The 17,938-nt window shown below is 36.7% G+C and overlaps 1 protein-coding gene across 1 annotated transcript; it reads left to right on the forward strand.

The window, feature by feature from the left end:
• Positions 1-3,375: 3,375 nt before the first annotated feature.
• On the forward strand, positions 3,376-15,281 carry LOC121735795. The gene is made up of 5 exons (XM_042126753.1): positions 3,376-3,515; positions 4,774-4,999; positions 10,700-10,830; positions 12,398-12,553; positions 13,912-15,281. The coding sequence occupies exons 1-5, from the start codon at positions 3,446-3,448 to the stop codon at positions 14,091-14,093; spliced, it is 765 nt and encodes a 254-aa protein (XP_041982687.1). The 5' UTR covers positions 3,376-3,445; the 3' UTR covers positions 14,094-15,281.
• The last annotated feature ends 2,657 nt before the right edge of the window (positions 15,282-17,938 follow it).

Here is a 17,938-nt window from a genome sequence, read left to right on the forward strand (position 1 = left end):
CAATTATTATGAAGGATAGGAAAACTACGTGTTTTAAATAATTATAATTAAACCTACGAAGTTAATTAAAGACTTGAATTGACTTTGTAGAAGAACTATAGTTCCTATATCAATTTTCCTTTTAGTCTCATTTTGCTCATCTATTAACTGCCGCACTTAAAGTAGAATATTAATAACTTAATTGTAATTTCATGAAAGAGACAACTGTAGAAAATCAACGATTCGTTGTCCCCTGATTCCTTCTCCAAAACTTAACCGATTTAAGTATTTTATTTCATTTAAGATTAAAGAAAGGCTTGAACTGTGTTCCTAAGTTTCTTTTTTTTGTATAATCTAGCCAAAAGTTTTCTGGATGTTTGAACACAGCGGAAAATCTGGCCATTTTTTTGGGTTTTTGAACGTTCATATTATCTTATTTAATAATTAAATTATGAAAAAAAAACATAGGGACATTGTATTAGTGGCCGTAGATATTCAGGAAAAAAATTATAACTCTACTAGCATTATCCAGGGAGGGGAAACAGGGGACAACGTTTGTATGGAAAAAAGGAGTACTCGGGCTATTGGACCCAAAAAAATTGGACCCATTGGGTCCAATGACTAGATATGAATTTTAACATATTTTCATCTAGCGATTGGACCCACTTTTATGATCCACTGTTTTCTGGCAAGAAATTTTGAATTTTGGCACAAAAATAATCAGTTTTAAATAATACGTGGGAGAACCATGCTTCGGTACGAATGGGCCAGCTCGACCGGAGAACCACCACGTTCTCACAGAAAACCGGCGTGAAACAGCGCTTGCGATGTGTTTCGCCGAGTGAGTGACTTTACCGGAGGCCCAATCCCCTACCCTATTCCTTTCCGTAGGGCCTCCGGTAAAGGGAGGGTAGCCTCCCCTATTACCCTATTCCCTCTTAAAAGGCTGGCAACGCACTTGCAGCTCTTCTGATGCTGCGAGTGTCCATGGGCAACGGAAGTTGCTTTCCATCAGGTGACCCGTTGGCTCGTTTGCCCTTTTATTTCCTTAAAAAAACATATTATTTTGTATATTTAAAACTTAGAACACTCTCATTAACTTATATTATAATTATTTTAACTATTTATATTATAATTATATTAACTATTAAGTACCTAAATCTACTGCGTCGAATTACGTTTTAAAAAAATATCTTTAATATTATAATATAAACGCCTCCGTGGTCAGTGGTCTAGAGCTCGGCTCTTGACTCGGAGGTCGTGGGTTCGATTCCCGCGTTGGAAACATGTTATTTCCAAGTTTGGTTAGGACAATGCAGGCTGATCACCTGATTGTCTGACAAGTAAGATGATCCATGCGTCGGATGGGTATGTAAAAAGTCGGTCCTGCGCCTGATCTCTCGCCAGTCGTGTCGGTATTTCGTCCCACTGGGTTATGAGAGTAAAGGAATAGAGAGTGCTCTTGTGTACTGCGCACACACCTGGGCACTTTAAAATTACTCCTGCGTACCTGGCCTGGTTTCAATGAAACCGGCCACCGTCACCGAAACCGGTGTGGGGAGTATTATTAATATTAAAAATACATATTTAGATAAAACCTGTCATTTTATTTGATAGAAAAAAAATTTACCTACTTTAGTTTTATTTCAATGTTTTTAAACAAAAGAAGTACGAAGAATCTTATGTTATTAGTTTTAAAAAACTTACTTTATATTAATATTATTGGCCAAATATTGATATTTTATTTTCCATTATTTTTACTAATTGTTTGAAGTTTTAATTTGTCTTGAGCCTTGACCAATCTCAATAAATATTTTCATACGAAGTAATTATTTTGTTTTTTATTCTAATCTACAACTTTTTTGCTGGCCCTACGGACATAAGCCTGAAAGTCATAAAAAATAATTACTTGGGTCCAATCGCTAGATGAAAAAATGAAAAAAATTCATATCTAGTCATTGGACCCACTGGGTCCAATTTTTATGGGTCCAATAGTCCGAGTACTCAAAAATAGGGCGGTGTGGACTTTTCTTAAGCTTCAGCAGTTTTACAAGACGTTATCCACGTGCAAACGACAGAAACGTTCACAAAATGAATATGTGTGTTTCTAACACAAAAACAATGTGGTAAACCACAGAGCAATTGCTTGTAACTCCAAACTATCGAGCTATGTCAAGGATGGACTCAGACATTGTAAAGTCAGTTCTATCACAACCCCCCAAGGTCTATTTTCTTGTTTTCATCTTCTTGGATTATTTAGGAGCATCCGATTGCACGCGTGTTCCTTCAATTATTGAAATGGTTATTGCTAACGATAATGTGTGATGTTGTATTTGCAAACAAAATGTAAATGTCAATCTAAGATGTCGCCTACAATTCGTATAAATTATTATACTGAATTTAATTGCTATTGCTTCCAAAAGTTTTAAATAGAATGTGACATTAATCTAGGCTTTCTATAAGGTCTATTTTCTTAAAATTTGTCCAAGTAAATCCTACCAAAAACACTGAATAAGACTTTGCAGAAAGATTTGGTACCTCTTGTAGTTTCATTAAAAAATACTATATCGAAACCTTATCGAATTTAGATAAAAAGCAGAGTCAGAGTTACTGGTTATTGTTACTTTTAAACACTTGTTTATTGAAGTACAATACAAGACAAAAAGTAACAGGAGAAATAAAATTAATGGTCAGTAAAAACCATAAGCAAACATTTTGTGCCTATTATTATAGCACACACGGATGTTTCATTTAAACAAACAGCGTTATATATTTGAACAAAATAGCAAAAAGCCATGTTAAATGAAGTGTGAAGTATGTAAATGAAGTAATCATTACTATTTACTGTCTTAACGTGAATTTACGGCGTTCCACAGGGAAACGTCTTAAGCCCGGAGCCTTATTAAATAAACAACATTACTCTAACTTGACATCCATACTTAATTTTACTTTTTTAATTTATTACTTAATTTATAAATGGGAAAGTGTGTCTGTCTGTTATATTATCTTCACGCCCAAACCGATAAATCGATTTTGCTAAATATGGTAGGGGGCATGGGGATTTTTTAAGTTTCGGGAAATGACATAGAATACTTTTATACTTAAGAGTCCCCAGGAAAGGATAATTTTTTCAAAGCAAAACCACTTGTGAAATGAATCTATTATTTTTTAGTTTCGACGACGAATTTTACTTTGCATTCTTTTTATTTTGCAATAATAAATCGTTAAAAATACATTTAATAGTAAACAGTGTTTACTAGACTAGTGGAAATGCAACACATAAACATTCAAAGAACAAGATTTAGTAGACTAATGGTACCGATCAGTAAATCCTTGAAGTGCTGGTTAATTACAACTTCAAATTAAGTAACCGCACGTCGAAGGAAAGGAAATAACATTCGTGGACTTCACGCGCTCAGTGGCGCTACTGTGTTATATTTGATAATTTAATATTCACAAATCGAAGATGATTTACAAATTGTTTATATTTTCCATCTGTGTCAACTTTCACGGCACACTGCAGTTGATACCTTTGCGTAAGTGTTTTTGCTATAAAAAATAGAGCGTTCTAAATTTAAAATTTCGAATTTATTTACATTTTTTTATAAATTTTCAAATCGGCTAATTAAAATACCGTTGTGAAATTTATATTAATAATGGTATTCTATTAATATTTATGAATATTGTTATGCCGGCTTTTCGCAGCATGTCCTACTTTTGTTTGATTGCTGACAGATATGTCCAAAGAAAATTGTGTGAAGGGTAGCCGGTATAAATAATAACAGTAATTTTCTTCATACCAATTTAGTTATTTTATATTTCTGTGTTTCTACCTTTTGTAGTATGCACCGGCTTTTTTCTGAATTATATTTTTTGTAATTATTCTTTTGGTCCAAAAGATGTACTTACTTATTAGTTTTAAGCTCAATACATTTTTCTTAGTTGGTCATTATTTTACTAAAAGGTATTTTTATTACTTTTCTACCTTTCCTTACTTCACTACGGTTGTAGTAAGTACTTGATCAGTGATCACAGGTCACTCAACTACTAATATAAATAAATATTTTACAATTTAAAAAAGTACATAGAGTTGTTTGGGGTAGGTGCCTAATGCCTATCTCAAAAACCTTTTATTTTTATTTTATAAGCACTGAATTACTACTAGTTGTTACGTTACAAGTGAATATTAGTTTCGTAAGGGCCAACGATTTAGGTTAGATTTGTACGGATTAGGGCACAGCTATGGGCAAACGTTTATGTAATACTATTGCATACTCTATCTATTCAATGTAAGCAAATATTTCATAGATAAATTCTGTGTAAGTATATTTGATAGAAAAAATCACAAAATTATGTGATTAATGTCAATGTGTAAATGGCCCCAAACAATATAGAGGCCCCAATTTTTTGCCACGTTTTTTGACTCGATAAAAATATACAATTATATACTTACTGTTTACAGTAAGTATAATAAAATTGTTTATTTTTATCGAGTTTTCTCTCTTATTTCTAAACTCAAACTTTATTTATTCCATTCAAAATTGGAATTGTAGAATTTATAGTTACACTTTTTAACATACAACAACTCTAGCTCCAACTCTAGACTCTAGAGACTTCTTTAAGTCCAGGAAAAGATCCGGTGTAAAAATGTAGTGCGTTGTGCGAGGCCATTCATCTAAAAATATGGAAAATTAAAAAAACAATTATAACTTTTGCAGCCGAGCGGACCTTACAAAAAAAACATTTAAAGGTCTTTTTCAGTGGATTCAAAATTAAAAAAAAACTTTTTTTCAGCTGACTTCATCCATCCGTGCGCGGAGTTAACCGACGAGTGCTTCACCAAGGCGACGGTGGATGCTCTCCCTGGCGTCGTCAAAGGTATCCCCGAAGCCGGTATCCCCACCCTAGACCCGTTATACCTGGAGAAGAACATCACCATCGACCTGCCAGGGAATGTGAAGCTTACCTTCCACAATGGCAAACTCTCGGGCCTGGGCGGCTGCGTGCCGGATAAGGTTTCGTAAGTGACTTTTTTTCTATAAAATCCGTGTCGGAGTTGTCTAGATCTTCTATCTATAAATAAAGTCGCTTTTTTTCCCTCATGTCCTTTTGTTCCCTTTAATCTTTAAAACCACGCAACGGATTTTGATGATTCTTACAGTGTTAGATAGCCCATTTATCGAAGAAAGCTATAGGCTATATTTTATTACGCTAAGACTAATAGGAGCGAAGAAATGGAGGAAAATGTGGAAAAAACGAGGAAAATTATTTGAAAGGGCTAACTTGAACGCGCTTATCTCAGGAAATACTGTTCCGATTTGAAAAATTCTTTCAGTGTTAGCTAGCCCATTTATTGAGAAAGGCTATAGGCTATATTTTATCACACTAAGACTAATAGGAGAATGTGGAAAAAACGGGGGAAATTATTTGAAAGGGCTTATCTCGCGAACTACTGGAGCGATTTTTAAGTTATTTGGCACAGATAAGAAGTAGACTATGTAGAGGATCATAAGCTATCGATTTTAATATTTTTTTTTTAGTGGCTATATATTTTATACCCGTGCGACGCCAGGGCTGGTTGCTAGTATTTTAAAGGAGTGAGCACACTGAGACGAGCCGTGCCGGGGCTCATCGCAAAAATCCGTCTCCATACCATTTGCGTGGAAGCGGAAATCCGCTGCGCCCCGACACAGTGTGCGATACGCGCATCCGCTTCCACCCAAATTGTATGGAGGCGGATTTTTGCGATGAGCCCCGGCACGCTGAGCCCCGGCACGGCCCGTCTCAGTGTGCTCACTCCTTATAAGTAAACCATAAACAATACCGTAATTATAAGAAGAAATCTATAAAATCCGTATTCCGTAGTAGTTTAGACCTCACAGTTAGTTATTTTTTAAGTAATTTGAATGTTCTTTACAAGGTCACAGTATCTTTGAGGATTAAATTATTTTTGACCCCAAAAGTCCGTCTGATATTAGTTATGGCTTTTTTAAGCAAGAATCAAGACATATCTCGTCAAAATGTAAAATACTTACTTAACTAATTAATAATAATTAATGTATATAATGAATAATTATTTACATTATTATTAACTATTGAGTTAGTCTTATATAAAATTGCCGCAGAATTCGGGTTTAGATAGACAAAACAAAAGATTATTTAAAAAAACAGTTTCAGTCCGAAATTGAGATTCAGTAAGGGCACTTGATGTTAAGCGCATAATTTCTTTAGAGATAGCGGGCTGGGTCAAGTGATCTCGTGAAGCCCTGAGCTGGCATATAAATATCACCGAGTGGGCTAATCTCTGGAGACTAGAGTTTGTCAGCAAATTTTGGCTAGTACTTAAGAGAAAAGTTTAGTCGCTTTTTAATAATAATTTGTAACAAATATAAGTACAATTAACAATTCCAAACGAATTCACTGGAAGACTTTGGCAGTATCGGTGACACTTGATGTAAAAATCTTCATTAAATTCAAGCACAGAATATATATTACTACGAGGGCTGCTATTTATGTATCCGGAATTAAAAAAAGAAACAAACATATATCATTTAATATGGTTTTATTGCTTTTCAAAATATTCGCCGCGATGATCGACACACTTTTGCATACGCTGGAACCAATTTTCATAGCACTTTTTCCATTCTGATTGAGGTATCTCCAAAACGTGCATTTTGAACGCATCAACAGCCTCTTCGCGGCTCGAAAAACGTTGACCACGTAATTTGTTCTTCGCGTATGGAAATAAAAAGAAATCGTTAGGTGCCAAATCAGGGCTGTACGGCGGATGACCAGTCAATTCGATCTTTTGACCCTCCAAAAACTGAGTTGTTTCAGCTGAGGTGTGACAGCTAGCATTGTCGTGATGTAATATGATTCTGCGTTGTCGGTTGTCCTTTCTTATTTCTTCAAACACTTCTGGTAAACAAATGGTCGTATACCATTCAGAATTAACCGTTTTACGATTCTCTAATGGCACTGTAGCCACATGCCCATTAATTCCAAAAAAACAGGCGACCATTTGCTTCAAAGTACTTTTTGCACGAGTAACTTTTGTTGGTTTCGGCTCATCTTGGAACACCCACACCGTTGACTGTTGTTTAGTTTCGAGGTCATATGCATAGATCCAAGATTCATCACCTGTGTAGATATTATAAACGGCTTTTGACGTACCACGGTTGTATTTTTTTATCATTTTTTTGCACCAATCGACACGAGCCCGTTTTTGATCGAGTGTCAAGTTGTGCGGAATCCAACGCGAACATATTTTTTTTACAGCCAAATGTTCGTGTAATATCTTATGTATGCTCGTCATACTTATGCCTAAGGACGCCTCTATTTCGCGATATGTAACATGACGATCACGCATTATTAGTTCCCGCACAGCATCTATATTTTGTGGGACAACAGCTGTTTTTGGGCGACCTTCTTTATTTTCATCCGTGAGCATAGACCGCCCAAGATTAAACTCACTGTACCAGTGATAAACAGTGGTTTTTGATGGTGCTTCATCTCCAAAAGTTGCGGTGAGTTGAATAAAGCACTGTTGTTGATTTAGCCCACGCCGAAAATCGTAGTAAATCATTGCACGAAAATGTTCACGCGTTAAATCCATGGCAAACGAAGACACGCAATTTTCAAAATGACGCCACAGTGGAAAAATAATTGACAGTCACATGAAACAAAATGTATTCTTCAACCAAAGAGTTCTATTTTCAAATGTTGTAATTACTTTTTAAATATTGTTCTTGTAAGTGGCCAGTTCCGGATACATAAAAAGCAGCCCTCGTAGTACCAAATTCAAGTTAAGTAATCATTTGAGTAATCATTAAAGTAGCGTAAGTAAGTATCTGGCTCTTAAAATGTTATATAAAGGGCCTGTTTCACCACTTCCTGATGAGGTTCCGGATAGGCTATCCACAATTTATTTGCTCCATAACTCTATCTGTCAAGTTGAGTTGTAACTTGTAGATAGCCTATCCGACACTTATAAGGAAGTGATAAAACAGGCCGTTTAGGAGACTTGCGTTTTACGGTACTTATAAGCACAAGAAGGAACATAATTTCTTTGTGAAATACCCCAAAAAATGTCCGTAAAATTAAAAAAAGTCACTCTTTAGTCCATGGGCGTACCCAGATTCTGGGCCAGGGGTGGCAAATTACCCAGGTTCGGGGCCAGGGGGGGGGGGCAAATTACGCAGATTCTGGGCCGGGGGGGGGGCAAATCAGATTTTTTATAAGCTATGTGTTTATAAAGAATAAAAAATTTATAATTTTTAGTTGTATTGCAAACAAATGGCAAAAAAACGTTATTTTTATAGATGAGAGTACTAGATAATATACTTAGTAGGGACGTCAACATGATCCAGGGGGGGGCAGCTGCCCCCTCCTGCCCCCCCCCCCCCCCCCCCCCCTCGGTACGCCCATGCTTTAGTCTTTTAGCGCAGCTTAGGGCCACCGCACATTTGAGACGTGACAGTTTTTAGACAATCTTGTTTCGCATAGACGAGTCAGCTTTACGATTAAAGTGAAACAGTTGTGTCTACCACGCGGCGCATACCAAGACGAAACTGTTTTGTCTACGACGACGCAACGCATACAATTGTATATTCATCAGGTAGAGAACGCTCGGATCAGACAGTAGGTATACCGATGAGGTCGTGTCTCTAATGTGCTCTCTCTCTTATTTGAACAGTAAACTCTGCATTTTTTTCATAATATACAACCTCTTTACGCTGTACTGTACGTATTTTCACAAATTTTCGCTACACAGTACACCCTGTATAGAAGGTGTAATTTGTAATAATACTGTAAGATGTGTATGTGTCCCTTATATAGTTCACTGTGAAAGTAGTAGCTCTGAAAGAGCATTTTTTGTTATTTGTATGGGCAAGCGACCCTGCGTCATGAATTTTTCCAGAGAAAGGTGAAAATAAAAGTTATTCTTTCAACGCTGCTACTTTCACAATGAACTCTACAGGGTGTAACAAAAATAAGTGATAATAATCTAGGGGGCTTACGTGTTCCTTGTTCACTGTGAAAGTAGCAGCGCTGAAAGACCTAAATTTTTTTCACTTTCGTATGGGGAAACTCGTGACGCTCGGGCCCTTGCCCATACAAAAGTGAAAAAAAAATCGTCTTTCAGAGCTGCTACTTTCACAGTGGACTCTCTACAAGGAACACGTAAGCCCCCTAGATTATTATCACTTATTTTTGTTACACCCTGTAGAGTTCATTGTGAAAGTAGCAGCGTTGAAAGAATAACTTTTATTTTCACAGTGAACTCTCTACAAGGAACACGTACACACTTACTACTTAGTTTTGTAACATTCTGTTTATCTGAAACGAAACATAGCTAATATAAATCATAATTATTCATTGTTTATTTTTTAAGGCTTATCACGCTAAGGGCATATTCGTTTTCCTCTAATCCACAATAATTATACCAGTAAGTAAATAATTGTTGAGCTGATGTTGACAATACCATAATTTTTCTTTACCAAGAACAATATTGTCGTCATCGTGACTAGGAAAAGTTTAAAGTTATTTACAAGACTCTACCTATATTTATGTAGTGTTTTTTTAAGTTCATGCATGCTAATATTACTTATTAGGTTAATTTTTACAGCCTTTATCACATACTAGCTTTTGCCCGCGGCTTCTCTCGCCTTAGGGGTGGAATTTATCAAAACTTTCTTAGCGGATGCCTGTACGTCATAACATCTACCTGCATGCCAAATTTCAGCCCGATCCGTCCAGTGGTTTAGGCTGTGCGTTGATAGATCACTATGTCAGTCAGTCAACCTTTGAGTTATATAATATATTATTTAGATTATTTAGATTTAGAAATAAAGGCAGTAGCGAGCAGCAGCGAAGAAGTTCGTTGAAACTTGAAAGGGCATGATAGTTTTTAATATTACTAGCTGTCCCGGCAAACGTTTCTTTGCCATATAAAGTATTTCGCCCGTATTATTTTATTGAAGTGAGTATGTCACCATGGCAACGTCCATCGCTATCCCGTCGCACAAACAATTGTCTCCGTCAGATTCGAGTTGTAATAATTTACTATTATTTATTCAACAAATGCACTTGTCAATATAAAAAGTACCCAGTAGCCGATTCTCAGACCCACTGAATATGCATATAAAATTTGGTTAAAATCAGTAAAGCTTCGGAGGAGTACGCGGCCTAACATTGTGATTTGTGACACACGAGAATTTCATATAATATAAGATAAGAAGAAGATTTAGATATAAAGGAAAAAATGCGGTTTCACGCGATAAATATATTTCTGCGCTCTCTGTTTGTAAGCAAACTATAATTAATAATTATTTTGTACATTAATAATTCGATATCCTACTTCCTACTAATATTATAAAGGCGAAAGTTTGTTTGGATGTATGGATGTGTGGATGTATGGATGTCTGTATATTATGGCCTTTAAATAGAGTTGACTATGAAAGTAGCAGCGCTGAAAGAGCAACTGTTTTTCAGACTTTTGTATGGAAAAATTCATAACGCTGGGTCGCTTGCCATACAATTTACGAATCACAAAAAAAATTGCTCTCTCAGCTCTGCTACTTTCACAGTGAACCCTATATAAGGGACATAGGGACATAATATACCATAAAGTATTATATCTTAGTTTCGTTACACCTTGTATTGTTAAGTAAGTAAGTAAGATAAGTAGATAAGTAGATTAAAATTATTTTTTTCGTAGATCGCGTAGAGAGAAGCGAACATTCGTGTTCGACATGCACTGCAACCTCACCATCCGCGGCCACTACAGCATCGTCGGCAGAATACTCCTCTTCAACCTCAACACCGAGGGGAATGCTAAGATCAAAATCTGTAAGTACTGCCCTTTTAGCCCAGACCTTTTCTTTATCGCCTCTTTATGAAATCGCCGATCAAATGTATGGAACTGACATAATTGTTCGATAATTTGATGTTGACGTTCAAGTCGTCTAATGCACAGCACAGGCTCTGTTTATAATTTTAAGTTTTAACAAAAAAGCCGACTTCGGCAAAGTTTCATCAGCATTTCCTCATCACGAGGCCACCTTTAAAATGTCTTCTTTCCAACAAAAAAATAATCATCGAAATCGGAAAAAGTGAAAGTTATATAAAATCTGCAAAAAATATTAAAAAGCATGCGATCGAATTGAGAAATTTGCCCCTTTTAATGTCGGTTAAAATTATTATAAATAAACTTACAATAAATATTTCTTTAGATTTCAACTGTTTGATTAATTCATGAAGCCCCAAGCGGTCACATTCAGCCGCGATAACAATAGATAAGCTATTGTGTCTCGTTTTTCCGCGATCGAAAGGAAAATGTTATTTCGGAAAAACTACTAATATAAGTATTGTACCTATCTCTATAGTAGCTATAGCATATAAGAAATACTTTGTAGCTCCAGCAGAAAAAACGTATTTATACCGTTTTGTAAAAAAAATGCGTCTTGCACTTTGGCTTTACTTAGACTTTAAACATCGTTAGTACGTACTTACCTTAGTTCTACGTTTTTATTGTCAGCACACAATAGCAATATGGTTTTCCTGGAGTTTAAGGTCATCAAAATATGCTATCATGGCAATTAAAGGCACGAGGCTTCGTAGCCTTGAAACTGGCTACATGAACCTTTGCCTCATCTGATGTCATAAGGGCAAACCAAAACATAAAAAATTCATAGACTGTATTTTGTCTTTAAAAGATTTAGGGCCTGTTTCACCACTTCCTGATAAGTGCCGGAAAGGCTATCCACCACTAAACACATAGAGTATAATATGACAGATAGAGTATGGAGGACATGGACTACTATGGACACATTTTACCACTTTGGAAGAGTGTCTCTCGCAAACTGGTCGGTTAGAAAAAAATTATATTAGAAACCTCAATATGATTTTTGAATAGATACACGCATAGGTTAGATGAAAAAAAAAATTTTTTGTTTCAGTTGTTTCTATGGGGACCCCTAAAATTTTTAATAATTTTTTCATTATTGTATCAAAATCTTAAAGCGATTCACAGCCTACATCTAGAGCTAAGAGTTATACTATTGAAACTTGGTAAGTACCAAGTTTAGTTTCGTAGAAAAGTGGCTGTGACATACGGACAGACAGACAGACAGACATGACGAATCTATAAGGGTTCCGTTTTTTGCCATTTGGCTACGGAACCCTAAAAAGTGTTAAATAAAAAATGTAGGTCCCGAAAATTAAATAGTTTTTATCCCGGAAAAATTTACGCCTCCCAGATTTCCCTACAACGCCAGGATCCTTATAGTGAAATTCGGTGGAACCATAAGATTTAAGGAGTTCCAAAAAGTTCACTCATGTACTTACTAACAATTCTTTTTTAGGGAACCAAAAGATTCATCTGGAAGTATGTACTAATTAGCAATTCTTTTTTTAGGGAACCAAAAGATCCATCTGGAAGTATTGGAGAAGGTGGTCACTGATGAGAAGGGCGAGGGTCACTACAAGATCAACTCGTACAAGTACAAAGCGGACTTCGGCACCGACTTGAAGCTCAACCTGACCAACCTCTTCAGAGGCAGCCCGGAGATTAGTGAGTAGAATAATAATATTAATGGTTGGATGACAGCATAATAAAAGGAGGAGAAGTAAGTTATCTTCATACAAAGGCACCGCGCGCGGCTTGTATGTGTGCGCCATAGTATCAATGCGTCGCCACGTACGGCACACAACAAAATCTCGGCCAGTTTTATAAGGCTGGTACCGCCGAGATTTGTTGTGTGCCGTACGTGGCGACGCATTGATACTATGGCGCACACATACAAGCCGCGCGCGGTGCCTTTGTATGAAGATAACTTACTTCCCCTCCTTTTACTATGCGAGGTCCGTTTTGTCTTAGCCGGGCCAGCAACGCTAAAAGTGCCCGGGTGCATGTGCATTTGCAGTAAGAAGTCATCAATAGTTTATTGGAAAATGAATTTGTTTAGTCGAGAATTGATACAACCCATTTCCAAGTAAGTAAATAAAAAATTATTGAGATGCCAATACATAAGGAACCACTTTCCAACTTGAAGTAGGTTGGAAGGTGAAAATTCTCTACTCTTGGGTGGTGAATGGCTAATAGTCCGGGTTGCCTAGAACAATTTTTTTTATTACTATCAACTATCAAGCTAATTTTTTCTGAGTAGCTTCATTTTGATAAGACGAACAACAATTTTATCTGCGAAAAATCTCGAAAGTGGTAGTTAACAGAGATAGAAAGGATTTAAAACTTTGATTTGATGGTCCTAAAATATAGGTTGTTCTATATTTTGTAGGACAATATTATGTTACTCTTAAATAAACCTATCAATATACAAACAATCAGCTGGTTAGGGTTCCGTACGTAGTCAACCAAGTTTTACAGAACCCTAAGACGGAAACCTAACCAGCTGATTTATAAAAAAAAAATGTTCTAGGGAACCCGGACCATATAATGGTTATGTGAGCTATGTCGGAAGATAGGAATAAGTCAATTTTGCCACACGTAATTTATGTCCTCTAGGCATAATATGCCCGGCTCCCCCCTCCCCTCTTAGATCGGGCCCTGGGCGTTGGAATAGTGGATCGTTTGCTTTGATGCTGTCGGTCAAGTGTCGTATGATGTGTAAACCCTCAGCGACTTCAAGTCCTCACCTCGGAGGAGTCAGGACTTTTATTATGTTAATCTCCTTACTAGTCCAAACAAAGTTCCTAAGGCAAAGTTTCTGCTTTCAACTTTCACCTACACAAAATTCAATCACAAATCATGCCTTGACTACACCACCCTTTACACTTTACCATTATTACTTGGTTTTGTTAGGTTTTGTTACAACCTGTTTATGTTATGGTAGGTAGTACCTAGGTATATAAACCTACCATTACACATCATTTTTAAGTCGATGAAAACTTATAAAACAATTTCTCTCCCAGGTGCAAACATCCTAGACGTTCTCAACTCTAACTCGCAACTAGTGGCGCAGGAGTTCGGTGAACCGATCCTGGACTACGCCATCGACTACGCCATGAACGTCACCCAGCGCTTCTTCAGCACATACACCTATGACCAGCTCAGCAAGGTTCCCCTCACTGAGGAGTTCTTTGAGAAGAGCTAGAGGGTATAGCAGTGATGAGCGTTTTTCACATTACGATACGATATCCGATCCGATATCTATATTTATCGTCAATGCGAGCTTCTGACGCCGGTTTTTTTCATCTGCTACTTAGCATGGCCACCACAGAAAGGTTTATTATAACGGTAAAGTAGACAAAGTGATGGATTAATAAAGGAAATCAGTCAGTTTGTCCGCAAAAACTGTCAGCGTTTCTATTCTTTTGCACTGTGGCGATGCTGAGCCTGTTGGTTTGTTCCCGAGCCGGCTGTAGGTACCAAGTAGGACATCATTTTAATCAATAATTAGTTGCTAACAGCTTACCTTTTTGGAAATAAATCATTTTCATCTCATTTAATTTAATTATCGTTGCAATCACCCGTAAGTTATGTAGATATTAGAGAGATAAGATAGGACAAAACTAAACAAATATTTAAAATATTATGAACATGACAAAGACAATCGGTGCAAAGCCAATATATTGTGATAATTTTCTGGAACATTTTCCTAAGGAAATTATAAGTGTGTATGCAGTTTTATCGGATATCGGTGTCGCGTAATGTGAAAACGCGTTTAGGTTTAAGTTTAATGTGTGATTGTTTTATATGTGTGTTGAAGTGTTTTAAATCATGCCCCCTAATACTATTAAAAATCTTTACATAGTGAATAAGAATAACTTTAAGTAAAATAAAAATAAATTTTATTTTTTTGTCAGTTGCAACTTATTAAAAGAACAGAACCTTAAATACGTAATCCGCTCTGTAAATTTTATTTTCAGTAACGGGGTTTAAGGTAATCTTAGTGCTATAGTTGTATAAGAAAATTATTAATAGCTACAGCCTTTAAAAGGCTTTTCTATAAAAATTCCTACAAATTACATACTTAAAAAAGCTGCAATGTATTTCATTTTCAAATATTTCTTTAAAGATACACAAGAATCCTATAGAAAATTTTACTAGAATGTCAACTACTGTCTAGGAAATTCTGTACAAACATTAATTAGAAGGTTAACCTTTGTTACTTAACAGTACTACCCAATGTCAGTGTAAGGACTGTTGTTGGGTAACGCTCCAGTTTAGTTTTTCCACTTCAATGCCGACCGAGTATTCCAAAGACTAGTTCGATGATGTAATGTCGTGTCGCAAGTGTTAAGGAGCTCTTAGCATTTAATTTAATAAATATTTTTTGGGATTCTGGTGTTTTATTTTTTAAATTAAACCAACAGTAACAATTTTTAACAGACTACCTACGATGTATTTTCATTTTTCACGTATTTAATTATTATTATGACCTTGCATTTTCAATGTTCTGATTTTTTCCTGATATTTGCTTATTTGTGCATCATTAGTCCAGGTTTAAAATTATAAAACAAAGAACGAAATTGCGTTAATATTTAATGTACGTGATTATTATTAAAGTATACTTAGTACTTTAATTGACGATTTTGACATAAACTGCATACATTCTCTTTCAAACTCTTCTTTAAAGTTAACTAATCATTTGTCTCCAAATGCGGTCGTTAACCTTTGTATTTAACATTGGATAGTTATCATTACTTCACTTCACATAAACGGTAACCGTACTTGTCGCAACTGCATCCTTCAAAATTAGGCAAGCGTGACGCAATGTGTCTTATGGCGTACACCATAGAGGTCAAAATGCACTGCGCAATGTGTGCTGCAAATCGCAATCCACTTCACAAATCACACGCTAACTCATAACTCACGAAAGTTCTATGCAATATCATCATCAGCCTTTCTTGCAGGTAAGAAGCAGGACGCTAACAAAAATACGAATGTTATAAACTAGGCCTGGAGATACTGACACAAAATTCTTGGTCATTTGTTCCAGTATGGCGGTTTTACAGGGGTATAATTACGTAAAGGCAACAAAAAGGAAAATGACGGTCATAGCGCTCGCACTGGCAGCCCAAACGCGTGGGCGTTAATCGAACGTGTCGGATAAATAACGAGTGTCGAACGATTTTTTCCACAAAAATGCTTGTATTTTCAGATAGTCGAAAAAAAATAAGTAGGCGAAAGCGTAATGCCATACTTGTCGGGTGCGGCTTACAGCGAAATGTGTCTGTAATATGTTTGTCTTTCTTTTTGTCATATTTTGCGCATTACTTAAGGGGAGGTTATTCCTAAATTAGCAGGTCGATGTCTGTCAGTGCGAATATCGATGTAAAGGACATTAAAATAACATTCATATCAGCGCGCCTTGTACAGTGGCGGTTACGACGCTCGCCGCGTCCATGATAGGGCGAAATATGAGAAAAAACCTTTTTACTGAGATAAAAAATAGTATAACTAAACATGTATCCGTACATTTCCCTGTAAAATTTTAATAGTAATCGAACTGTCCGAATTATTTTTTGATTGAGTCCCTGTAAGTCCTATAAAACTCAAAATGTTTTTAAAATCGAGGTTGTTTCGGATTTTTTTTTATCGAGTAAAATTATCTGTATTGTGTTTCTAACCATAAAAGTCACTAGTTAAAAGATGTATCTATCTATACATGTATATATTTTTCAGTTTTTTTTTATTGACGCTTTCTTTAAAAATTACTCATTCTAGAAACGTGAATTTGGAATAACCTGCTCTTAAGCGCGCTTTCGGTCTACTCCAAATATCATGGGGATGCGTAAAATGCAATTTAGACGTGGGAGAACCATACTTCGGCACGAATGGGCCGGCTCGACCGGAGAAATACCACGTTCTCACAGAAAACCAACGTGAAACAGCGCTTGCGCTGTGTTTCGCCGAGTGAGTGAGTTTACCGGAGGCCCAATCCCCTACCCTTCCCTACCCTCCCCTATTCCCTTCCCTTCCCATCCCTACCCTCCCCTATTACCCTATTCCCTCTTAAAAGGCCGGCAACGCACCTGCAGCTCTTCTGATGCTGCGAGTGTCCATGGGCGGTGGAAGTTGCTTTCCATCAGGTGACCCATTTGCTCGTTTACCCCCTTATTTCATTTAAAAAAATGTACGGTTCCCATCGATTTTCTGCGCAAATAAAGTTGCGGGCTACATCTAGTTGAAACCTAGTTAGGGCAGGGGTTCCCAAAGTGTGTGCCGTGGAAAGGCAAGAGGGGCGCCGCGCCATGAGACGATCTTCCAAAACCACAATAATTATAAAATTGAATTTTAATATTAATTATGTAAAGCAGATAGATGATTAAATGTATTTTGTTAATTATCATTTACCTGTTTACAATAATTGTTTACAATAAATAATTAAATACACAATATTAAGAAACTTAAATTACTTATTATATTTTCTTGAGAATCACAATGAATCTCAAGGCACGGGGTAGAGTTGACACTGAAAATATGTGAAAATAACATAAACCGTTTAAGCCAGCTAAGATGTAAACAAAAAGTGAAAGATTGAATCAACTCGACCTTTTTTATCCATTCATCTAATCAGGCGCGGTCCGAAGGGGGGGGGGGGGGGGGGGGGGGGTCACAGGGGACATGACCCCCACCCCCAAAATCTAAGGTAAAATTGAAAATAAAATAAAACCCAGAACCGTCCGAGGGCGCAGATAAAAAGCCGTTTAAGCCAGCTAAGATGTAAACAAAAAGTGAAAGATTTTAACCTTAGACGGGGAAAATGAAGTAACGGCCCTCGAGAGTCGAGACAGGTCAACAGCTCTCACGCGAGAGTCTTGAGAGCTCTACATCATCAACACTTTGTTAGAATTATGTAGGTTTAGCTTGCGATAGCCTTAATTACCTTCATTCGATAGGCTGATAGGCTTAATTGCCAAAAAATAACCACTGGCAGGCCGCATAACGTTTTCCGCATGCGATTTCCGAATTCGGAAATCCGAATGCATGGAA

This window comes from Aricia agestis, chromosome 18, assembly GCF_905147365.1.
Source record: "Aricia agestis chromosome 18, ilAriAges1.1, whole genome shotgun sequence".
NCBI lineage: Eukaryota > Metazoa > Arthropoda > Insecta > Lepidoptera > Lycaenidae > Aricia > Aricia agestis.

Bases quoted from the DNA above. Each gene is read 5' to 3' on its own strand.
- LOC121735795 (XM_042126753.1), top strand. From the start codon at position 3,446: ATGATTTACAAATTGTTTATATTTTCCATCTGTGTCAACTTTCACGGC. The intron at 3,516-4,773 runs GTAAGTGTTTTT...ACTTTTTTTCAG, and splicing joins ACTGCAGTTGATACCTTTGC to CTGACTTCATCCATCCGTGC. The intron at 10,831-12,397 runs GTAAGTACTGCC...TTCTTTTTTTAG, and splicing joins GAATGCTAAGATCAAAATCT to GGAACCAAAAGATCCATCTG.